General features: G+C 46.2%; 1 protein-coding gene across 10 annotated transcripts in view; it reads left to right on the top strand.

Annotated features, from left to right (window-relative positions):
- Positions 1-20,378, top strand: part of kmt2ca (lysine (K)-specific methyltransferase 2Ca) — a 308,052-nt gene that overhangs the window by 117,955 nt on the left and 169,719 nt on the right. For all 10 annotated transcript variants that reach the window (XM_060922565.1, XM_060922568.1, XM_060922566.1 and 7 more), the window contains exon 10: positions 391-557. In XM_060922565.1, the coding sequence (XP_060778548.1) occupies positions 391-557 (167 nt within the window). The remainder of the gene's footprint in view (positions 1-390; positions 558-20,378) is intronic.

The following is a 20,378-nucleotide window of genomic DNA, read 5'->3' as shown; positions in this document are numbered from 1 at the left end:
CAGGGAGAGGAGGGGAGAGAGAGAGAGATGGGGAGAGACAGACAGACAGATGGGGAGGCAGAGAGAGGGAGAGATGAGCAGTGGAACAGAGTGAGGTGTGTGTGAGTGTGTGTGTGTGTGTGTGTAGGCCTGAGGCTTCCCTGCAGCAAGATGTGGAGGAGAGAACCGGGTCCAGCTGTGAGCCATCCTTCACATCTCCACACTTTAATAAACTTATCCAAAGAGTGCTCACTCCAGGCTATAAGGGCTGAGTGTGTGAGTGTGTGTGTGTGTGTGTGTGTGTGCGCGCGCAGTGCCGCTCCCCCTCCGTGTTCCCCGGTGTGACTGGGAGATGGTCAGTGATCAGAGCTGATGCAGACTGTGTGTTCTCTCTGTGTGTGTGTGTCTCAGGTGTGTTCACGTGCAGTGTGTGAAGCGGGCCGGCTCGGAGCCCGGGGTCCGGGTCCAGGACGGATACACATGCGGTGTGTGTAAGCAGGTGGACCAGGACAGCGCCGAGCACACACACATCCACGCTGTGCAGGACGCCGTCCTCTCCGATCCCGAGGCAGCCAGTGGTGAGTTTCTCATTCGCACGCTCAGGACACACTCCTGCTGAGAGCGGCGCGGCACCGGCGCAGGAAACTCCGAGGGAACCCAGTCAAGTGGAGCTCACATTTAAGAGTCTGAGCAATAGTAATTGCCCCCATTGTTCTTATTAGACCTCAGTATGTTGTGGAACATCACAGTACAGCTCAAGACCCAAAGCCTGTTTCATCCAACACTCACTCACTCACTCACTCCCTCACTCACTCACTCACTCACTCACTCCCTCACTCACTCACTCACTCAGTCCCTCACTCACTCACTCCCTCAGTCCCTCACTCACTCACTCCCTCACTCACTCACTCACTCACTCCTCACTCACTCACTCACTACTCCCTCAGTCCCTCACTCACTCACTCAGTCCCTCACTCACTCACTCCCTCAGTCCCTCACTCACTCCTCCTCCCTCACTCACTCACTCACTCACTCACTCACTCACTCACTCACTCACTCACTCACTCCTCTCCTCCCAGCATATTAAACAAATCATAGGTTCATGATAAACAAATAAGAGGATTATAAAAAGGAGGAATGATAAATTGATTGTGAAGGTTTTTCCTCTCGACACTAATTACATTTCAGGAGAAAGCAATACGACGTGTGCAATACTTAAAAACGCTGTCATATACGACATGGATCAAATCAGTGGCTTGGCATTTAAAAAAGTGAATAAATAAAGATACTAATGGAATAATAGCTTTGTTTAATATTCTACAGTAAGTGGACACTTAATACTGTACAAGTTCTTATTTTAACGGTTTAAGACGCACTCAGTCATACAGTTTTAAAGATAAAGAAAGTGCAGCTGTAACCCTGAGCCATTTGCTCCTAACGAGGTTCTGATTGTTATAAAAATTACTAGCGGTACCTTAGAAACATGTATTGTGACCTAGAGATGATCAGGATATCGATATGACCTCATTCCATCTCAGGCCTGCTGTGCAGTTATCGATAGCGGTTAGATTTTAATCGTCATGTCTGATCAGCAGCCGTCTGTGATGAAACTGTCACTCTTTCTGCCACACCATCGTTTCTGTTTGGTTGATAAGCGCAAAGATGTCTGAAATCCTTAACCGCTCTAATTTAAAACCGGGGGGGAGGGGGGGATGGAGAGAGGGGAGAGGGAGAGCCGGAGGGTGGGAGAGATAGAGGAGAGATGGAGGAGGGGAGGGGGAGAGAGAGATGGAGGAGGGGACGGGGGAGATGGAGAGCTATAGATGGAGGGGGAGAGAGATGGAGGGGAGAGAGAGATGGAGAGATAGAGGACAGATGGAAGGAGAGATGGAGGGGGGAGAGAGAGAGAGACGGAGGAGGGGAGGGGGGAGAGAGAGATGGAGGAGGGGGAGAGGAGAGCGGGAGATGGAGGGGAGAGAGACTGAGGAGAGAGAGAGAGAGATGGGGAGAGAGATGGAGGGGGAGAATGAGAGATGGAGGGGGAGAGATGGGGAGAGATGGATGGGGGAGAGAGGGAGAGACAGAGGGGAGAGATGGGGAGAGAGAGACAGAGGGGGAGAGGGAGAGATGGAGGGGAGAGATGGGGAGAGAGAGACGGAGGGGAGAGATGGGGAGAGAGAGAGACGGAGGGGAGAGATGGGGAGAGAGAGACGGAGGGGAGAGATGGGGAGAGAGAGACGGAGGGGAGAGATGGGAGAGAGAGACGGAGGGAGAGAGGGACAGAGAGACAGAGGGGAGAGATGGAGAGAGAGACAGAGGGGAGAGATGGGGAGGGAGGGATGGAGAGATGGGAGAGAGATGAAGGGGGAGAGAGGGAGAGAGAGGGAGGGATGGAGGGGAGAGGGGGAGAGAGATGAAGGGGAGAGGGGGGAGGGATGGAGGGGGAGAGAGATGAAGGAGGGAGAGGGGGGAGGGATGGAGGGGGAGGAGAGATGAAGGGGGAGAGGGGGAGAGAGATGGAGGGGGAGAGAGATGAAGGGGAGAGGGGGAGAGAGATGGAGGGGAGAGGGGGAGAGCGATGGAGGGGAGAGAGGGAGAGTGATGGAGGGGAGAGATGGAGGGGGAGAGATGGGGGAGAGAGAGATGGGAGAGGAGAGGGAGAGATGGGGAGAGAGAGATGGGGGAGAGATGCGAGAGGAGGTAGAGAGAGATGGGGAGAGAGAGAGATGGGAGAGAGGGAGAGAGCTGGAGGGGAGAGAAGGAGAGATGGGGGAGAGATGCGAGAGGAGAGAGAGAGAGAGATGGGGGAGAGATGGAGGGGAGAGAGAGGGAGGGAGTTTCAGCTGTGTTTAATCAGTCAGGATTAAGAGATTGGAAGTGTCTTTATGGATTTAATTAGGCGCGGACAGAGAGCTGTCCCTGCGCGAGTTGTTGAAGGTGCTGGGATTGTGGCGGCGGTGATGTTTATCCTGAGAGAGCGAGAGAGAGAGAGAGAGCGGGCAGGAGTGTTTCAGCAGGACAGACACGTAGTCACACTCCGCTCTGTGGATTGAGACTGACAGAGATGTAATGTGTTGGCCTCTCTGCTGTCACCGCTGTAATTACAGTGTCTCTGTCACTCCGTGTGTGTGAGAGAGAGAGAGAGAAGAGAGAGGGAGAGAGCAGGTAGACTGAGAGAAAGCCGCTTTCCCAGTCCGGTGCTCTGTATTGAGTGAAAGCTGAGAAACTCCTCGACTCGTTCACTCTGCTGATCACATGAATCCTACAGACGGGTCATTTGTTTTTCCCAACTGTCTGTGAAATAGCGTTGTGTGTGTGTGTGTGTGTGTGTGTGTGTGTGTGTGTGTGTGTGTTTTGAATACGTCATGAATATTGTACATTTGCATTTGATTTCCATTCACATCACTTCATCCATCAAACCAGTTCAGCGTCTCACTGCTGCTTTCTACGCAGGAGACGAACGATTCGGATCAACGCATCGAATCAAAAGCCATCACTCGCTCCATCACATCGTATCGATCCTTATTTAAAATAAACGCACAAGGACAGACAGCTGGTGTGTAAAATAATCCAACATTTTGAAGTGTAAATAATGTTTTTGTCTTAAAAATTCAAAAAAGTGAAAGTGTTTTAATTTCCCACACATACTCATGATGCGAAAAAAATGGGAAAGATGCATATACACAGCTCTGGGGGAAAAAAAAATAAGAGACCACGTCAATTTTTTTGTAAATCAGCATCTCTCTGTACGGCAGCCATCTCATTCCAGTGTCTGTGCTGGAAGTCCACACACAATCCCACCTCATTTTCCTGAATGAGGTACTGACGTGGTGATCACCTGAACCAAATCTTATTTCACAAGGAAAAATATAAAAACCACTGCTGTGGTCGTCACTATCCTCTTGCAATAGGGCCAGTTTGGATGGCGAAAACAGTGCGAGTAGAACCTTAAATTTAACTGGAATACAAAAAATATCTATTCATCATGCCAAAAGAGTTAAAAAGAAAAGTTTTGAGTGAGAAAAGGAAGGGTTCCGTTCTGTCTTTACTGACAGAGGGATCCAGTGAGCGTCAGGTTGCTTCCATCCTCAAACTGTCAAAACTGGCAGTTCATAAGAACAAGGTCAAGCAGCAGACACCGGGGACAACAAAGTTACAGACTGGCAGAGGGTGAAAACGACTCTCCACTGACCGGGATGATCATTAACTCCTTCGAATATCACTCAACAACTGTTGGATGACATCAAGTGTCCTACAAAAAGAATGACATGGCAGCTGGGGTTAAGTGCACGGCAAGGACGGTTCGAAACAGGCTCCTCTGGGCGGGCTGAAATCATGCAAAGCTAGAAAAAAAGTGCTTCATCAATGAGAAGTAAAGAAGATCCAGGCTGAGGTTTGTGAAAGACCATAAGGATTGGACTGTGGAGGACTGGAGTAAGGTCATCTTCTCTGATGAGTCCAGTTTCAGCTTTTCCCATCACCTGGTCATCTAATGGTGAGACGGAGACCTGGAGAGGCCTACAAGCCACAGTGTGAAATTTGGTGGAGGCTTGGTGATGATCTGAGGGTGCTTCAGCAAGGCTGGAACGGGGCAGATTTTTTGTTTATGACGGACACATGAATCAAGCCATGTACAAGGTTATCCTTGAAGAAAACCTGCTTCCTTCTGCTCTGACAATGTTCCCTAACTTTGAGGATTGGGTTTTCCAGCAGGACAATGCTCCAGGTCAATCAAGGTGTGGATGAAGGACCACAAGATCAGGACCCTGTCATGGCCAGCCCAATCTCCAGACCTGAACCCCACTGAAAACCTCTGGAATGTGATCAAGAGGAAGACGGATGGTCACGAGCCATCAAACAAAGCTGAGCTGATTGAATGTTTTGCGCAGGAGTGGCATAAAGTCACCCAAGAGCAACGTGAAAGACTGGTGGAGAGCATGACGAGACGCATGAAAGCTGTGATTAAATGTCAGGGTTATTCCACCGAATATTGATTTCTGAACTCGTCCGAAGTTCAAGCATGAGTATTGTGCTTAAAATTGAATATGATCTTGATTTCTATGCTTTATTCAAGGTCTGAAAACATTTCATCTTTTTTGGTATTTTTGACCAGTTTTTCAGTTTCTGCAATTAAATGCTCTAAATGAGAATATTGTGGCAGATCACAGAATCCAGGGACACATGTCGGCCCGGGGGCATTTTGAGTTATTGACATACTCAGAAAGTACAGTTTCTAAGCTTTCCAATGATGCCTTCCATGTGGAGATCTGACAATATTTGAAGAATGTGTGGCCTTTTGAAAGTGTATACTTCTTAAAACAGAAAAGGGAGAAAATCGCCCTCAAAGTTTTCCATCTCAGCTACTCTGGGTGCAGGGCGGACACATAATGGTGTTCATTTGCATGATATTAAGGAAAGCCCTACCCCCTACGAGCTAGCACGATACTACTTTCATGTAAACAAAGATCACCACGTCAATTTTCCTTCCATGCAAAGTATGCCCAACACAATTATGAAGTACAAAAATAAGTCCTAAAGTATACTTTAACGTTTTGTGGTTGAAAAATTACTCACACCGTAAGAAAGAAAGATAGCACGATGATGACACAACTAACACAACGCTAGTTTCATGTAAAGCCTCGGTCACAACCGGCCGTACGGTACGCGCTCCTACAGCCGGTCTACACGCAAAAAACGCATGAAACGCACGGAGGGCGCGCATGAAACGCACGAGAGCGCGCGTGTGATGTGCTGATTTTCGAGCCGCAGACCGGCCGCAGAGGTTCTTTGTCATGTCAAACAAACTCTACGGGCGCTTACGCTTTTTTCAGGTTGCAAGACAAACTTACAGCCAACGCGCGTCTTTCTCCGTGAACAAAAAAAAAAAAAAACGCAGCGATTTGGGAAACGCCAAAATCACACGGCCAAAAAATCGTACGTCCGGTTGTGACCTAGGCTTAACCAAACCACAACACTCTCCGTTCCATGCAAAAATAACCACACAGCCTTAGATTAATAAACTTACCCCATCAGAAAGAGAAACGGCGCCTTGCACATACCAATGCCGCCGATGGAATGTAATCCTCGAACGGTCCGTGTATCATCCGATCATTCAAGTATTCCATTCAATCTGGAAAACGAGGTTGCGGTTTTTTTTGCTAGAAATGGTGATCTCCAATGTAAATACCGTGTGTCTGTTTGCTTCGCGGTGTTTCAGCTCCTCTGCGCTCTGTTTAGTAACTCATTCCATACTGAAATCACACGCCTGTATGCAGCTAAGTAGCCACGAGCTCAGCTCGGATCATACAGCTGATTTGCGAAAAAAAACCAAAAGACTTAAATCATCATGTGAATGGCCCATATGGTAATTTACCCACACCCCCCAGCAGGCTACAGTCCTGACAAAAACGAGACAATTTGCAACAAAAAATGTATGCTTTTCCAACAAAACAATCTATTATCTGAAATACTGATTGCATTCTTCAAGATCTCAACTTGCACATGATGGAAAAAAACAAAAATCACAAATTTCGAAAAAAAATGCTTCTTTTGCGATTATCTCGGATTCGTTTCGGCCGACATGCATCCCTGGATTCGGTGAGGGGTCACATATTGTGATGTGGAATAAATTTGGGGGGAATGTTGTCAGTAGTTTATAAAATCAAACAAAAATGTTCATGTTCCTCAAACACATACCTATAAAGAGTAAAACCAGAGAAACTGATAATTTTGCAGTGGTCTCTGAATTTTTTTCCAAAACTGCCTATATATAGCAAGAGAGAGAATATTACATGAAGATATGAAGTTTATCGTCCAGTGGTCATTATATATAGTGTCATGAGCAGGGGTCTGTATTGCTGGGTTTCAGTCATGTCATGTGACTTTTAGCGGTTTTACCGGAAATGAAATAGCTGGTGGTCTAAACGGCTGCCGTAGTGCAAACACCTAGCGATAACTTATCAGGGTACGCTCGTAATCTAGAAGCCACTGCTGGCTTTAGATATCTTCAGAAGGTTGCTATGTGCAATGGAATCGACCCCTACAGTCTGGGAAAGAAGGATTTGTCATACGATCTCGAAAACGACCCTTCAGTCGAGTTCCCCGACATCTCGAACTATCTGGTGTTGCAGACGTCCTTCTACACCGCAAAACAGATGAAAGCGTGGAAGAGTACGGAGGCTTACAACTTTTTTGTACGTGGCTGGGTAAAGGACGAACTATCTGGTGTTGCAGACGTCCTTCTACACCGCAAAACAGATGAAAGCGTGGAAGAGTACGGAGGCTTACAACTTTTTTGTACGTGGCTGGGTAAAGGACCTCGGGATCAAGTCACTGCCCAATGAATCCTGGATTGTTTTTGCCTGTGTAAGTATGTTTTTTTTAAGCTTTTCGTTCGCATCTTTATAACAAAGCGCAAACAAACAACAGTTGGTTTGATTCTCACTTGTGTTGGCTCTTATCTCTCAGCTAAATCATTCACAAAGATCATCAGAAACCCCTTTAAAGACCTGGATCTTATGGGCCTTTTCCACTACCCTTTTTAAGCTCACTTCAGCCCAACACGGCTCGTGTTTCGACTACCTCAGAGCAGCACGACTGAGCTCACTTCAGCCCTACTCAGCACCCAAAACTCGCACGGTTTTGGAGTGGGGCTGAAGTGAGCCAAAGCGAGCCGAGTGGGGCTAGGGGCGTGAGGAGACACTCCCCTGTGCACTGATTGGTGAGGAGGAGTGTCCTCACATGCCCACACACGCCCCGCGAGCATGCTGGGATCTGTAAACCCGGAAGAAGAAGAATTACGACAAAGAAGATGATCAGAAAACTAGAAGATGGAAGACCAACCCAAGCGAGGAAAGGCCAGCCAGTGGTCCATCGTGGAGACACAGACGTATCTCTGTGTTGTGGCTGAGGAGCACATTCAGAAAAATCTCGACGCCTAACGACATCACGTGACGTCCACCCACTTTCGCTAACTCCACCCAATGTGTCCACCCACTTCCAGCCAGCACGGTTCAGCGCGGTTGTAGTCGAAATGCAACCCCAACAGCTCGACTCAGCCCAACTCAGCACCGCACGGCTCAGCCCAACTCAGCCGCGTTGGTAGTGGAAAAGCCCCATTAGTTAAACAAGACGGAGAAGTGATCACGGCGCATTGTAACTGTACGGCTGGGGAAGAATTTTGTCGCGACCTTCATGCATATGGACTTTGTGAGGAGTAAACAAAGAAACAGCTGGGGACTTTAGCGCTTCAGGACTTAAAAAAAGTACCGTAAAATAACGACACATAGCAAGAAAAGTACTTGGAGAACACTAAGGCCAGAGCTGAGAGGGAAATGCAAACCTTTCACCAAGTGAAACTCGAGCACGCTTCGACTCGGCTCCCTTCGATTTCACTGAAAGGTTCAAGGGCCACCTTTCTCCACGTCTTTTTGTGAAATCCTGTGTTCGTTCAGCCTTTTTTATGAGTTCACATTTTGATCGGGTGTCACGGTGGTGTAGTGGTTAGCGCTGTCGCCTCACAGCAAGAAGGTCCGGGTTCAAGCCCCGTGGCCGGCGAGGGCCTTTCTGTGTGGAGTTTGCATGTTCTCCCCGTGTCTGTGTGGGTTTCCTCCGGGTGCTCCGGTTTCCCCCACAGTCCAAAGACATGCAGGTTAGGTTAACTGGTGACTCTAAATTGACCGTAGGTGTGAATGTGAGTGTGAATGGTTGTCTGTGTCTATGTGTCAGCCCTGTGATGACCTGGCGACTTGTCCAGGGTGTACCCCGCCTTTCACCCGTAGTCAGCTGGGATAGGATCCAGCTCCCCCGCGACCCTGTAGAACAGGATAAAGCGGCTAGAGATAATGAGATGAGACGGTTTGATCGATTCGAACAACCTAAAACAACGCAAGCGTAAGGCATTTTTCATGCGAGCAATGCACCTTCTCCGTACAAACGCTTTGTCGACAGAGCTTCGGTAGACCACCACCTGAATCACTAATCAGGTGGATATGATGTCACGTGAAACCCAGCAATTCCCCTGCTTTCCAGTGTCGCCCCGTCTCTGTAGATATTATCCAAACCTGTTTACTTTTAAATTCAACTTTTTTGTGAGCACGAAGTTGAGCACGTCAACCAAACAATTTTCCCACTGATTAGTGTGTGACCAGCAAAGTTACCTCCACCAACTTTGTTGGAGGAGGTTGTGTTTTTCGCCTCTTGTTTGTTTGTCTGTTCTCAACATAACTCTGAAAGTAGTGAATGGATTTGGATGAAATTTGGAGGAATGGTGGGCCATGGGCCGAGGAACAGTTGACTAGATTTTGCTGCAAATCCATGGCTTGGTGGAGGTATGCGCTCTAACCAGTGACGACCTAGTTCAACAATATGGGTTCTGCAGCATGAGTGTGCTCCTGCAAGTTCAACAGTATGGGTTCTCAAGCATGAATATTCTACTACAAGTTCAACATTATGGGTTCTCCAGCACAAGTGTGCTCCTGCAAGTTCAACAGTATGGGTGCTGAAGCATGAATGTTCTACTACAACTTCAACAGTAACGGTTCACCGTTACAAGTTCAACAGTATGGGTTGTCCAGCATGAGTGTTCTACTACAAGTTCAACAGTATGGGTTTTCCAGCATGAATGTGCTCCTTCACGTTCAACAGTATGGTTTCTGAAGCATGAATGTTCTACTACAAGCTCAACAGCAACGGTTCACTGTTACAAGTTCAACAGTATGGGTTCTCAAGCATGAATATTCTACTACAACTTCAACAGTATGGGTTTTCCAGCATGAATATTCTACTACAAGTTCAACAGTTCTCCAGCATGAGTGTTCTACTACAAGTTCAACAGTATGGGTTTTCCAGCATGAGTGTGCTCCTGCACGTTCAACAGTATGGGTTCTGAAGCATGAATGTTCTACTACAAATTCAACAGTAACGGTTCAACAGTATGGGTTCTCCAGCATGAGTGTTCTACTACAAGTTCAACATTATGGGTTCTCCAGCACAAGTGTGCTCCTGCAAGTTCAACAGTATGGGTGCTGAAGCATGAATGTTCTACTACAACTTTAACAGTAACGGTTCACTGTTACAAGTTCAACAGTATGGGTTCTCCAGCATGAGCATGCTAGTACTAGTTCAAGAGTATGGGTTCTCCAGCATGAGCATGCTAGTACTAGTTCAAGAGTATGGGTTCTCCAGCATGAGCGTGCTAGTACTAGTTCAACAGTATGAGTTCTCCAGCATGAGCGTGCTAGTATGAGTTCAACAGTATGGGTTCTCCAGCGTGAGCATGCTAGTACAAGTTCAACAGTAACGGTTCACCATTACAAGTTCAGCAGTTCTCCAGCATGAATGTTCTACTACAAGTTCAACAGTAACTGTTCAGTGTTACAAGTTCAACAGTATGGGTTCTCAAGCATGAATATTCTACTACAAGTTCAATAGTATGTGTTCTCAAGCATGAGCATGCTAGTACTAGTTCAAGAGTATGGGTTCTCCAGCATGAGCATACTAGTACTAGTTCAACAGTATGAGTTCTCCAGCATGAGCGTGCTAGTACAAGTTCAACAGTAACGGTTCACCATTACAAGTTCAGCAGTTCTCCAGCATGAATGTTCTACTACAAGTTCAACAGTAACTGTTCAATGTTACAAGTTCAACAGTATGGGTTCTCAAGCATGAATATTCTACTACAAGTTCAACAGCATGGGATCTCCAGCATGAGCATGCTAGTACTAGTTCAAGAGTATGGGTTCTCCAGCATGAGCGTACTAGTACTAGTTCAACAGTATGAGTTCTCCAGCGTGAGCATGCTAGTACGAGTTCAACAGTAACGGTTCACCATTACAAGTTCAGCAGTTCTCCAGCATGAATGTTCTACTACAAGTTCAACAGTAACAGTTCAGTGTTCAATGTTACAAGTTCAACAGTATGGGTTCTCAAGCATGAATATTCTACTACAAGTTCAACATTATGGGTTCTCCAGCACGAGTGTGCTCCTGCAAGTTCAACAGTATGGGTTCTCCAGCATGAGTGTGCTCCTGCAAGTTCAACAGTATGGGTTCTCCAGCATGAGTGTGCTCTTGCAAGTTCAGCAGTAACGGTTCAACGTTCAATGTTACAAGTTCAACAGTATGGGTTCTCCAGCGTGAGCGTGCTAGTACAAGTTCAGCGGTTCAACATTACAAGTTCAACATGATGGTTTTATTTCTAGTAATCTTTCATTTCTAAAGCTACAAAATTTCTCATTGGGACTCATAAAAGTCCTGGATAAGCCACGCCCTGTGACTACGAGTGATGAGCGACTTGTCGTCAGCCAGGTTTACCTCACTAAATAAAACCACAAAATACAGAAATATACTGTTTTGTGTATTAACTATAACATGAACACACGTTTCCAGGCTTCAGTGGTCATTAAACATTTTATTTACATTGGTACACGAAATTTGCGTCTTCAGTGCCAGCACTGTTTTATCGTTATTAAATAAAAAAAAAAAGAATAAAAAAGTGAAACGTCTGTCTAGTCTTCATTTGTCTAGGAAGTGATGTACATTAGCGTGGGCGTGTAGAGGAGATTACAGTTATAGAGCTGTGTGCTTTAGCTTCACACATTAACTTGTGCTGGTCCCATGACGACCTTCGTCTCCTCGGACCCTGACCCTGCGATCTGCGTCGCGGTCACACAGTAATGTGCTCATTTGTCTTTATTTGAATAGTCTGCATTTGGTTTCAGAGGTCCCCCCCCCCCCCCCCCCCCCCCCCCCCCCCCCGGCTTTTGTTACTCCATTACCTCACTGGACCTCACTGAGCTGCGTGTGAATGTTCCGAGTCATGGCGAAACCTTTTGTTTCGTTCGACAGCTCTGTAAATCAAAGCGAAAGCTCCGACACAGAATTCTCGTCTGTCAAGACGTAACGGTTTTATTGGAAGCGAGATGTTGCAGTTCACATAAACCGATTTGAGAAAGGTGTGTAATTGTTGGTCTGGCTGGAAGTTGAACCTTTAAGGAAGGATCGTAAGCTCTTGTTTCATGAATGTTCCAAAATAACTCTAAGCGGATAAAAAGTTTATTTAAAGTGACGTTCTTTAATAGCCCTCTTTGGCCCATTGGTGTGGTATAAGAGGAATAAAACGCTTTATGTGCAGTCAATCACTTCCTGGCCAGATATCTGGGAAGTCGGGAGGTTCCTGCTAAACCAGTCGAGATGGACAAGGTCTCTCGACCTCACAGAGAATTCGCAGACGAGCGAGAGAGAGAAATAAATCCTGCATTACAGCTCCCTGGTTTCTCATCACCAGCTGGTGACCTATCCTCGAGCCTCGGAAAGCTAAAAGCGGGTCCTATTTTCTTTTTTTGCGACCGTTATTACCGGGTCTAATGAAAACGCAGCCTTCCTCCAGGCCAGTGGCAGCGAGATGAATTGTGGTGTGGACTGTGTGCCATTTCTTCCCCCCCTGCAGTCTCTCATTCCCCGTGTGAATGTGTTTCTGTGTGCGGAGCGAGGACGGTGGGTGGGTGTTGGCGTGAGTAGGCGCCGAGCCGTGAGGCGTCTTTGTGAGCCGGACACGTTGGGCTTCGGCCAACCGCCTGGGAAGGAAGCAGTGCGCTCGTTCCTCTCGCTGCTCTCTCCGCAGGCGCCCTAGAAAGGCAGAGGAGCCGCTAATGAAGACTTGCCTTCACGCTCGGGTTAGATGAAGCAGAATCGGCGTGTAGGCGAAGGCTGGGATGGCAGTTTGAAGATGAAACCAACATAGCAGTCAGATTCGACACTGAGGAGAACCGTTCCAGGAAAGAGACAGTGGGTCAGAGTTAAGATTCCAGGTTGGTCAGTGTGGATGAAGATCTCAGCTGATTAAACACACCGTGGAGATTCAACAGCCCTTTAACACAGCACTTAAAGCTCACACAGTCTCTCTGGTTCTGTAGTATCCATCGTCTTCCAGTGCACTGGTATGGGTTCTCTGGCATGAGTGTGTTACTTCAAGTTCAACAGTACAGGTTTTCCAGCATGGGTTATCCGGTATGACTGTACTAGTATGGGTTCAACAGTATGGGTTCTCCAGCATGAGTGTGCTACTATGAGTTCAACAGTATGGGTTCTCCAGCATGAGTGTGCTACTATGAGTTCAACAGTATGGGTTCTCCGGCATGAGTGTGCAAGTACTAGTTCAGTAGTATGGGTTCTCCGGCATGAGTGTGCTACTACGAGTTCAATAGTATGGGTTCTCCGGCATGAGTGTGCAAGTACTGGTTCAGCAGTATGGGTTCTCCGGCATGAGTGTGCTACTACGAGTTCAATAGTATGGGTTCTCCAGCACGAGTGTGCTACTACGAGTTCAAGAGTATGGGTTCTCCAGCATGAGTATGCTAGTATGGGTTCTCCAGCATGAGTATGCTAGTACTAGTTCAACAGTATGGGTTCTCCAGCATGAGTATGCTAGTACTAGTTCAACAGTATGGGTTCTCCAGCATGAGTGTGCTAGTACTAGTTCAACAGTATGGGTTCTCCAGCATGAGTGTGCTAGTACTAGTTCAACAGTATGGGTTCTCCAGCAGGAGCGTGCTAGTACTAGTTCAACAGTATGGGTTCTCCAGCATGAGTGTGCTAGTACTAGTTCAACAGTATGGGTTCTCCAGCAGGAGCGTGCTAGTACTAGTTCAACAGTATGGGTTCTCCAGCAGGAGCGTGCTAGTACTAGTTCAACAGTATGGGTTCTCCAGCATGAGTGTGCTAGTACTAGTTCAACAGTATGGGTTCTCCAGCATGAGTGTGGTAGTACTAGTTCAACAGTATGGGTTCTCCAGCATGAGTGTGCTAGTACAAGTTTAAGTATGAGTTCTCCAGCATGAGTGTGCTAGTACTAGCTCAAGAGTATGAGTTCTCCAGCATGAGTGTGCTAGTACTAGTTCAAGAATATGGGTTCTCCAGCATGAGTGTCCTAGTACTAGTTCAACAGTATGGGTTCTCCAGCATGAGTGTGCTAGTACGAGTTCGAGTACGAGTTCTCCAGCATGAGTGTGCTAGTACTAGTTCAAGAGTATGGGTTCTCCAGCATGAGTATGCTAGTACTAGTTCAATAGTATGGGTTCTCCAGCATGAGTGTGCTAGTACGAGTTCAAGAGTATGGGTTCTCCAGCATGAGTGTGCTAGTACTAGTTCAATAGTATGGGTTCTCCAGCATGAGTGTGCTAGTACGAGTTCAAGAGTATGGGTTCTCCAGCATGAGTGTGCTAGTACTAGTTCAACAGTATGGGTTCTCCAGCATGAGTGTGCTAGTACTAGTTCAACAGTATGGGTTCTCCAGCACGAGTGTGCTAGTACGAGTTCGAGTACGAGTTCTCCAGCATGAGTGTGCTAGTACTAGTTCAAGAGTATGGGTTCTCCAGCATGAGTATGCTAGTACTAGTTCAATAGTATGGGTTCTCCAGCATGAGTGTGCTAGTACGAGTTCGAGTATGGGTTCTCTGGCATGAATGTGCTATGACTAGTTCAACAGTATGGGTTCTCTGGCATGAGTGTGCCTGTAAGAGTTCTCCAAAATGAGTGTGCTAATACAAGTTCTCTAGTATGGGTTCTCTGGTATGAGTGTGCCATTATAAGTTCTCCACTCCTGGTTCTCCAGTATGAGTTCTCGGTCATGACTGTGCTAGTACAAGTTCTCTGCTATGGTTTCTTCATTACAGGTTCTCTGGCATAAGTGTGTTCATACATGCTTTCCAGTATGGGTTCTCCGGCATGCGTTTGCGAGTACGGTTTCTCCAGTTCGAGCGTGCCGGTACAAGCTTCTCAATGAGCGTGCACCAGTACACGTTCTTCAGTTTGAGTGCACCAGCATGAGTTCTCCAGTATAAATGTCCCAGTAAGAGTTCTCCACTCCAGCAGATGGCGCTGTTAAAATTTAATTACACGTTTCCATAGCTGCATAAAGCAGTGGCTCCTCGAAGTCATCCATCCTGGGGTTAACGGGCTTCGGATCACGGGCTCGATCACGTGTGTTTGTCCAGAGTTCATCTGTGACCTGGCAGTGGGAGGAGCCTGCAGTGGGAGGAGTCTGCAGTGCGGGCACTTTAACAATCAGCGGTGAAGCTGTAACTTTTTCTGATCTCTTCAGGACCGAGGAGTTTACGCTGTGTGCTCTCGGTCACATGACCAGAGGGTGGTGAGGGGGCGGATGGTTATCGCTGCTCCAGCGTAAGAACAGGAACGAACTGTTTTTTTCGGAATGTAACAATATACGGATAAAAGTTCATCATTCTTTTATAAATACAATTGTGATGGCTGGAAAGCTGCAGTGGTAGAAGAGGAATAAAACACTTCTTCCTTGAACAGAAGATAATAAAATTCAGTGTGTTCACAGTGACTCCTCACACCCCAGTGCCATTGATTATTTTCCTGTAAGTGCATGACTCGACGTGTGTTATTCCTTTGTTACTCTTTAGCTAGTTCTGAATTTGAAAGAGCTCAGATGTCGAGAGACGTTTAATAGCCTTGTTTGTTCCATAATAAGAAACATTTCATCAGCTTTTCTTTACACTTGTTAAGTTGTAGTTTTTGCGTTCACACACACACTCGTTAAGAAAGCACACGCGGATGGGTTCGGCTGTAAGTTGAAGCCGCAGCTCGGCGTCGTGTCTCCGCTGTGGTTATCCGATACGCTGTGAGGAAATTCCCAGCGGTATCGAGCTACACAGCAGGTCACCTGCACACGTCTGGGCTTTGTCATCCTGACACAGCCGAAAACACAGACACGCGCGACGCCATGGTTCTCACCTCGGAGGATTATGCTAATACACCATACTACTGTTGAGGGTGAAAGTTCAAATCCCAGAACTGACCCTGAACAAAACCCTTGACCTTCGTTTTGTATTCTCCCTCTCTGGAGGTCTGGAAGGAAGGTCTGGGGGACAGTGGATCATGGAGCATTTCCTGAAATAAAACCAAATGTCTGAAAAAGGCTAAAATGGACAAGCGAGCATGTTCGATACTTCACTAAACATCAGGTTGCTCAATGGAATGAAGAATAAAAGAAACGCTGTTTAATTTCTGATGACGAGCTCACTCGTTCCAAAGGTCTGTATTGTCTGGCGCTCTGATTTTGTCGTCAATTTCAACAAATCTAAGCAGTATTTTCAATGTCCCATGACTTTATTTGTATTCAGCACAAGTTCAGCTACAATAATATCATCTCTGTAGTCTGTATGTTATGATTGAACTTTAAAAAAAATAACAGATAAATGAAGATGTTGTAAAAAGCAGGTTTAGAACCGTGTTGGAATGTGCGAAAAAGCATGACCTTACCCATTGGGACAATGTTTTGGTCACTTGAGGTGATTCTGTTCAGTCTTAGGAATGGATCAAGCACAAAAACTTAAATCTGCTCCATTGATTTGGACAATTAACTGGCTGTCAAAAAACGTATCTCCTATTGTTTTGGGATAAAGGGTTGGCAGTGGGACAGGGATTCAATGAGAAGAGTAAAAAATTCCATTCCATTCAATGAGAAGAGTGAAAACCCCTCCCACTGCCAACTCTTAATCCCATCAGATTTAAGCCAGTATCTCACTGGGCTGCGACAAATTGCGAACGTCATTCGCGAAAGTGTTTCAAAAGTGTCTTGAAACATTCGCGGGGCTTCTCAATTTCCTCGCATGAGTCGCAAAGTGTCGCTCCTTCGTCGCTGAAATTTTGAACATGTTCCAAAAAATTCGTGCGACAGAATTTCTCTCAAAATGGCCGCAAATGCGCCGCCGGTGTCGCGAACCCTTCTCAAGTCAGTTTCCGTGAGGCTTCCTCTACTTCCCTGCCTGCCAAGGGAAAGCCGAGCTGCGACTAGTTGGAGACACAACAATTGCGGTAAAATAAGCGAATATCAATTCCGTGTGATTCCAAGTGAAAATTGTCACCAATTCGCATATTTTATCGCAGTTGTTGCGTTTCCAACTAGTCGTGGGCTGTCGCAGCCCAGTGAGATACTACACTTGCTCTTAATCCAATCAGGTAATGTTTTTTCACACATTCCGACACAGTTCTAAACCTGCTTTTTTACAACAGCGTCATTTATCTGGTATTTGACTCGATTCAGCGTGTCTTGAAATGAACTCTTGAACTGTTTTACTCAGTTCAGAGCCGCAATCAACTCTGTTACACAATTACGCTGTAATTTTGCTCCCACTCCAACTCCAGATTTTACTCTTTAAACTCCAAAATCGAGCAAAATTAACTATTTTTGAGAAAAATACTTTTAACTCTGGAAAAATTCCTCATTTCATTTTTCCTGCATGCGCACGTAACCGATCTGCTCGTCGGAAATAAAAGAAATATTTACACTTACTCGAGTTGATCTTTGGCTGGATCGACTCGAAGTTTTAAAAAAAAAAAAAAGGCACCACTCGTCAGTGTCGCAGTTCTCAAGCTTGAATCGAATCGCTGTCCTGAATCATCCAAAGCACATCAAATCCGCGTGCCATCTCGCAACAAGTTTTACCTCCAAATAGCCTAAACTGTGGCTGACAGATTTTATCCTGTTTATGGTGGGCGTTCCCATCGCGAAAGAGAAACCAATCAAAAGTGAAAGCGATGATCATGGCGTTACCATGTGAACAGTCTTTTATGAATGTGTAAGTGTGCGCTCAGCGCTCTGACTCCGGTGTGACTGAGGAAGGGGACAAGTTTTATGTTTCATCTAATTTCGGTAATTTAAAAACTATAATATTATTTGTCAGTGGGCACACAGGAAAGTGTAAAGTATAAAGTTTGTCAGTATGTGTATCATGCCTGTATGATAAAAACTCGTGAAGATATTTATCTAAATCCTGCTCATTCTAATCCTGCCGAGCTTCGCCGGCGAACCTCTCGACCCCAAAGGGTTAATGAATGACGGTTTACTGTCGTCAACACCAAGTTGATTTATTTCCAGTAACAGCGTATCTCCAGGTGTTTTATTCTCCTTATACTACGGCAAATTTTGCTTTTTTAAGTTTATTAAAATGGTTTTATGTTTGTTGCATTTGATGTTGTGAAATATCCGCAAAACGAGTATAATCTCGATTCTGAATACATCGGAAATCTTAGTTACACCTGTTATGAAGCGCCGACACTGGAGACTCCTTCCCTAAACGTCTTCACCGTCTCAGTGATGAGAGACCAGTTTTAATCCTGTTCACGCAGCACGTCTTTCGTACAAGTCCATGTAAATGAGCTGTTACTATAGAAATGATGACGGGTTTGGAGGCAATTTGAAACGGAGGTGTCGGGTTTTTTTTCTTTTTTCCACGTCTTAATGAAGCTGAGCTGCGAGGCGATCTGCGGAGTGTGTAATGTGTGCTGAAGCCTCGTGCTGCTGGTTCACTCAGCTCGTCTCCGCTGTAAGGCCAGGGGGTCGTCTCTGCGGCGTGTCCTGGGACCCGGGGAGGGAGGGAGAGCGCGTGAGTGTGTGTGTGTGTGTGGCTTCACGGCTGATCTGAGCAGAGCTGTGTCACCATCCCACTCTACCGCAAGCTAATGGCTGATGGAAACACCTCGCCGTGTCTCTGTGGAGCAGAGCTGAGGCTTCCTGCAGGCACTGCGGCTCCTCACAGCTCTGTTCAACACCCCGAACTCATCAGCGCTCTCACTCCTCTCCTCTCCTCTCCTCCCTCTCGCACCACTCCACAGTCTAATGTCATCATTATTTACACTCGTTAAAATATCGCAGGGTGTTTTCACTTCAGAGAAGTTTTATATATATATAAAGTCGTTATTAGTCCGAGTTCTTTTCTTTGAAATTTAGGAAGTTGGAAATCTTTCTCTCCGGTCTTTCACTTTCTGCCACTATGTCACCATTTCTGTCTCTCTGTAATTCTTACTCACTGTCTGTTTCTCTCTCTTTCCTCTCTGTTCTGTCTCTCACTGTCTCTTTCTGCATCTTTGTCAATCTCTCGCTGTCTCTCTTGCTGTCTTGCTTTGTTACTCTGTCTTCCTCTCTCTGTCTCTCTTTCTCAGTCTCTCTCTTACTGTCTTGCTCTGTCTTTTAGTATCTCTGTTACTCTCTTTGTCTCACTTCCTGTCTCTGCCTCTTTTTCTGTGTCTCTCTCACTGGCTGTCTTGCTGTCAGTCATTCTGTCTTTCTCTCTGTCTCTATCTCTCTTTGTCTCACTTTCTGTCTCTGCCTCTTTTTCTCTGTCTGTCTCTCACTGTCTTGCTTTGTCAGTCTGCCTCTTACTGTCTTGCTCTGTCTCTTTCTATACCTTTGTTACTCTATCTCTCTGTAATTCTTACTCACTGTCTGTTTGTCTCTCCTCTCTGTTCTATCTCTCACTGTCTCTTTCTGCATCTTTGTCAATCTCTCGCTGTCTCTCTTGCTGTCTTGCTTTGTTACTCTGTCTTCCTCTCTCTTTCTCAGTCTCTCTCTTACTGTCTTGCTCTGTCTTTTTGTATCTCTGTTACTCTCTTTGTCTCACTTCCTGTCCCTGCCTCTTTTTCTCTGTCTCTCTCACTGGCTGTCTTGCTGTCTTGCTTTCAGTCATTCCGTCTTTCTCTCTGTCTCTATCTCTCTTTGTCTGACTTCCTGTCTCTGTCTCTGCCTCTTTTTCTCTGTCTGTCTGTCTCTCACTGTCTTGCTTTCTCAATCTGCCTCTTACTGTCTTGCTCTGTCTCTTTCTATACCTTTGTTACTCTGTCTCACTTCCTGTCTCTCTTGCTGTCTTGCTCTGTGTCTCTTTCTGTATCTCTGTTACTCACTCATTGTCTCACTTCCTGCCTCACTCTGTGTCTGTCTCTTACTGGCTTGCTTTCTGTCATTGTCTTGCTCCGTCTCTTTTTGCATCTCTGCTGCTCTCTCATTCTCACTTCCTGTCTCTCTCGGTCTCTGCGCCTTTTTCTCGGTCTGTCTCTCGCCGTCTCTCTTGCTGTTGTGCTTTCAGTCATTGTCTTTCTCTCGCTCTGTCTCTCTTACTGTCTTGCGCTCTGTCTCTTTGTCTCACTTCCTGTCTCTCTCTGTCTGTCGCTGTATCTTTTACTGTCTTGCTTTCTGTCATTGTCTTTCTCTCTCGGTCTCTCTTACTGTCTTGCTCCGTCTCTTTCTATACCTCCGTTGCTGTCTCTCTTTTTCTCAGTCGGTCTCTTACTGTCTTGCTCTGTCTCTTTCTGTATCTCTGTTTACTCTTTGTCTAACTTCCTCTTTTTCTCTGTCCGTCTCTCTCTCACCGTCCCTCTTGCTGTTTCTCTTGCTATCTTGCGCTCTCTCTCTCTCACCATCTCACTTGCTGTCACTTACGGTCTTGCTTTGTCATTGTGTGTGTGTGTGTGTGTGTGTGAGGGAGAGATGTACAGTAAGCTGTGCTTTCCTCCTCCTGGGTTATAAATAGCAGTGTGCAGTGTTGACAGGCCTTTCATCACTGTGCACTGTAAAACACACTTTTTCACGACAGTGTC

This window comes from Neoarius graeffei, chromosome 5 (genome assembly GCF_027579695.1).
Source record: "Neoarius graeffei isolate fNeoGra1 chromosome 5, fNeoGra1.pri, whole genome shotgun sequence".
Lineage (NCBI taxonomy): Eukaryota > Metazoa > Chordata > Actinopteri > Siluriformes > Ariidae > Neoarius > Neoarius graeffei.
This window is presented reverse-complemented; position numbering and strand designations above follow the sequence as displayed.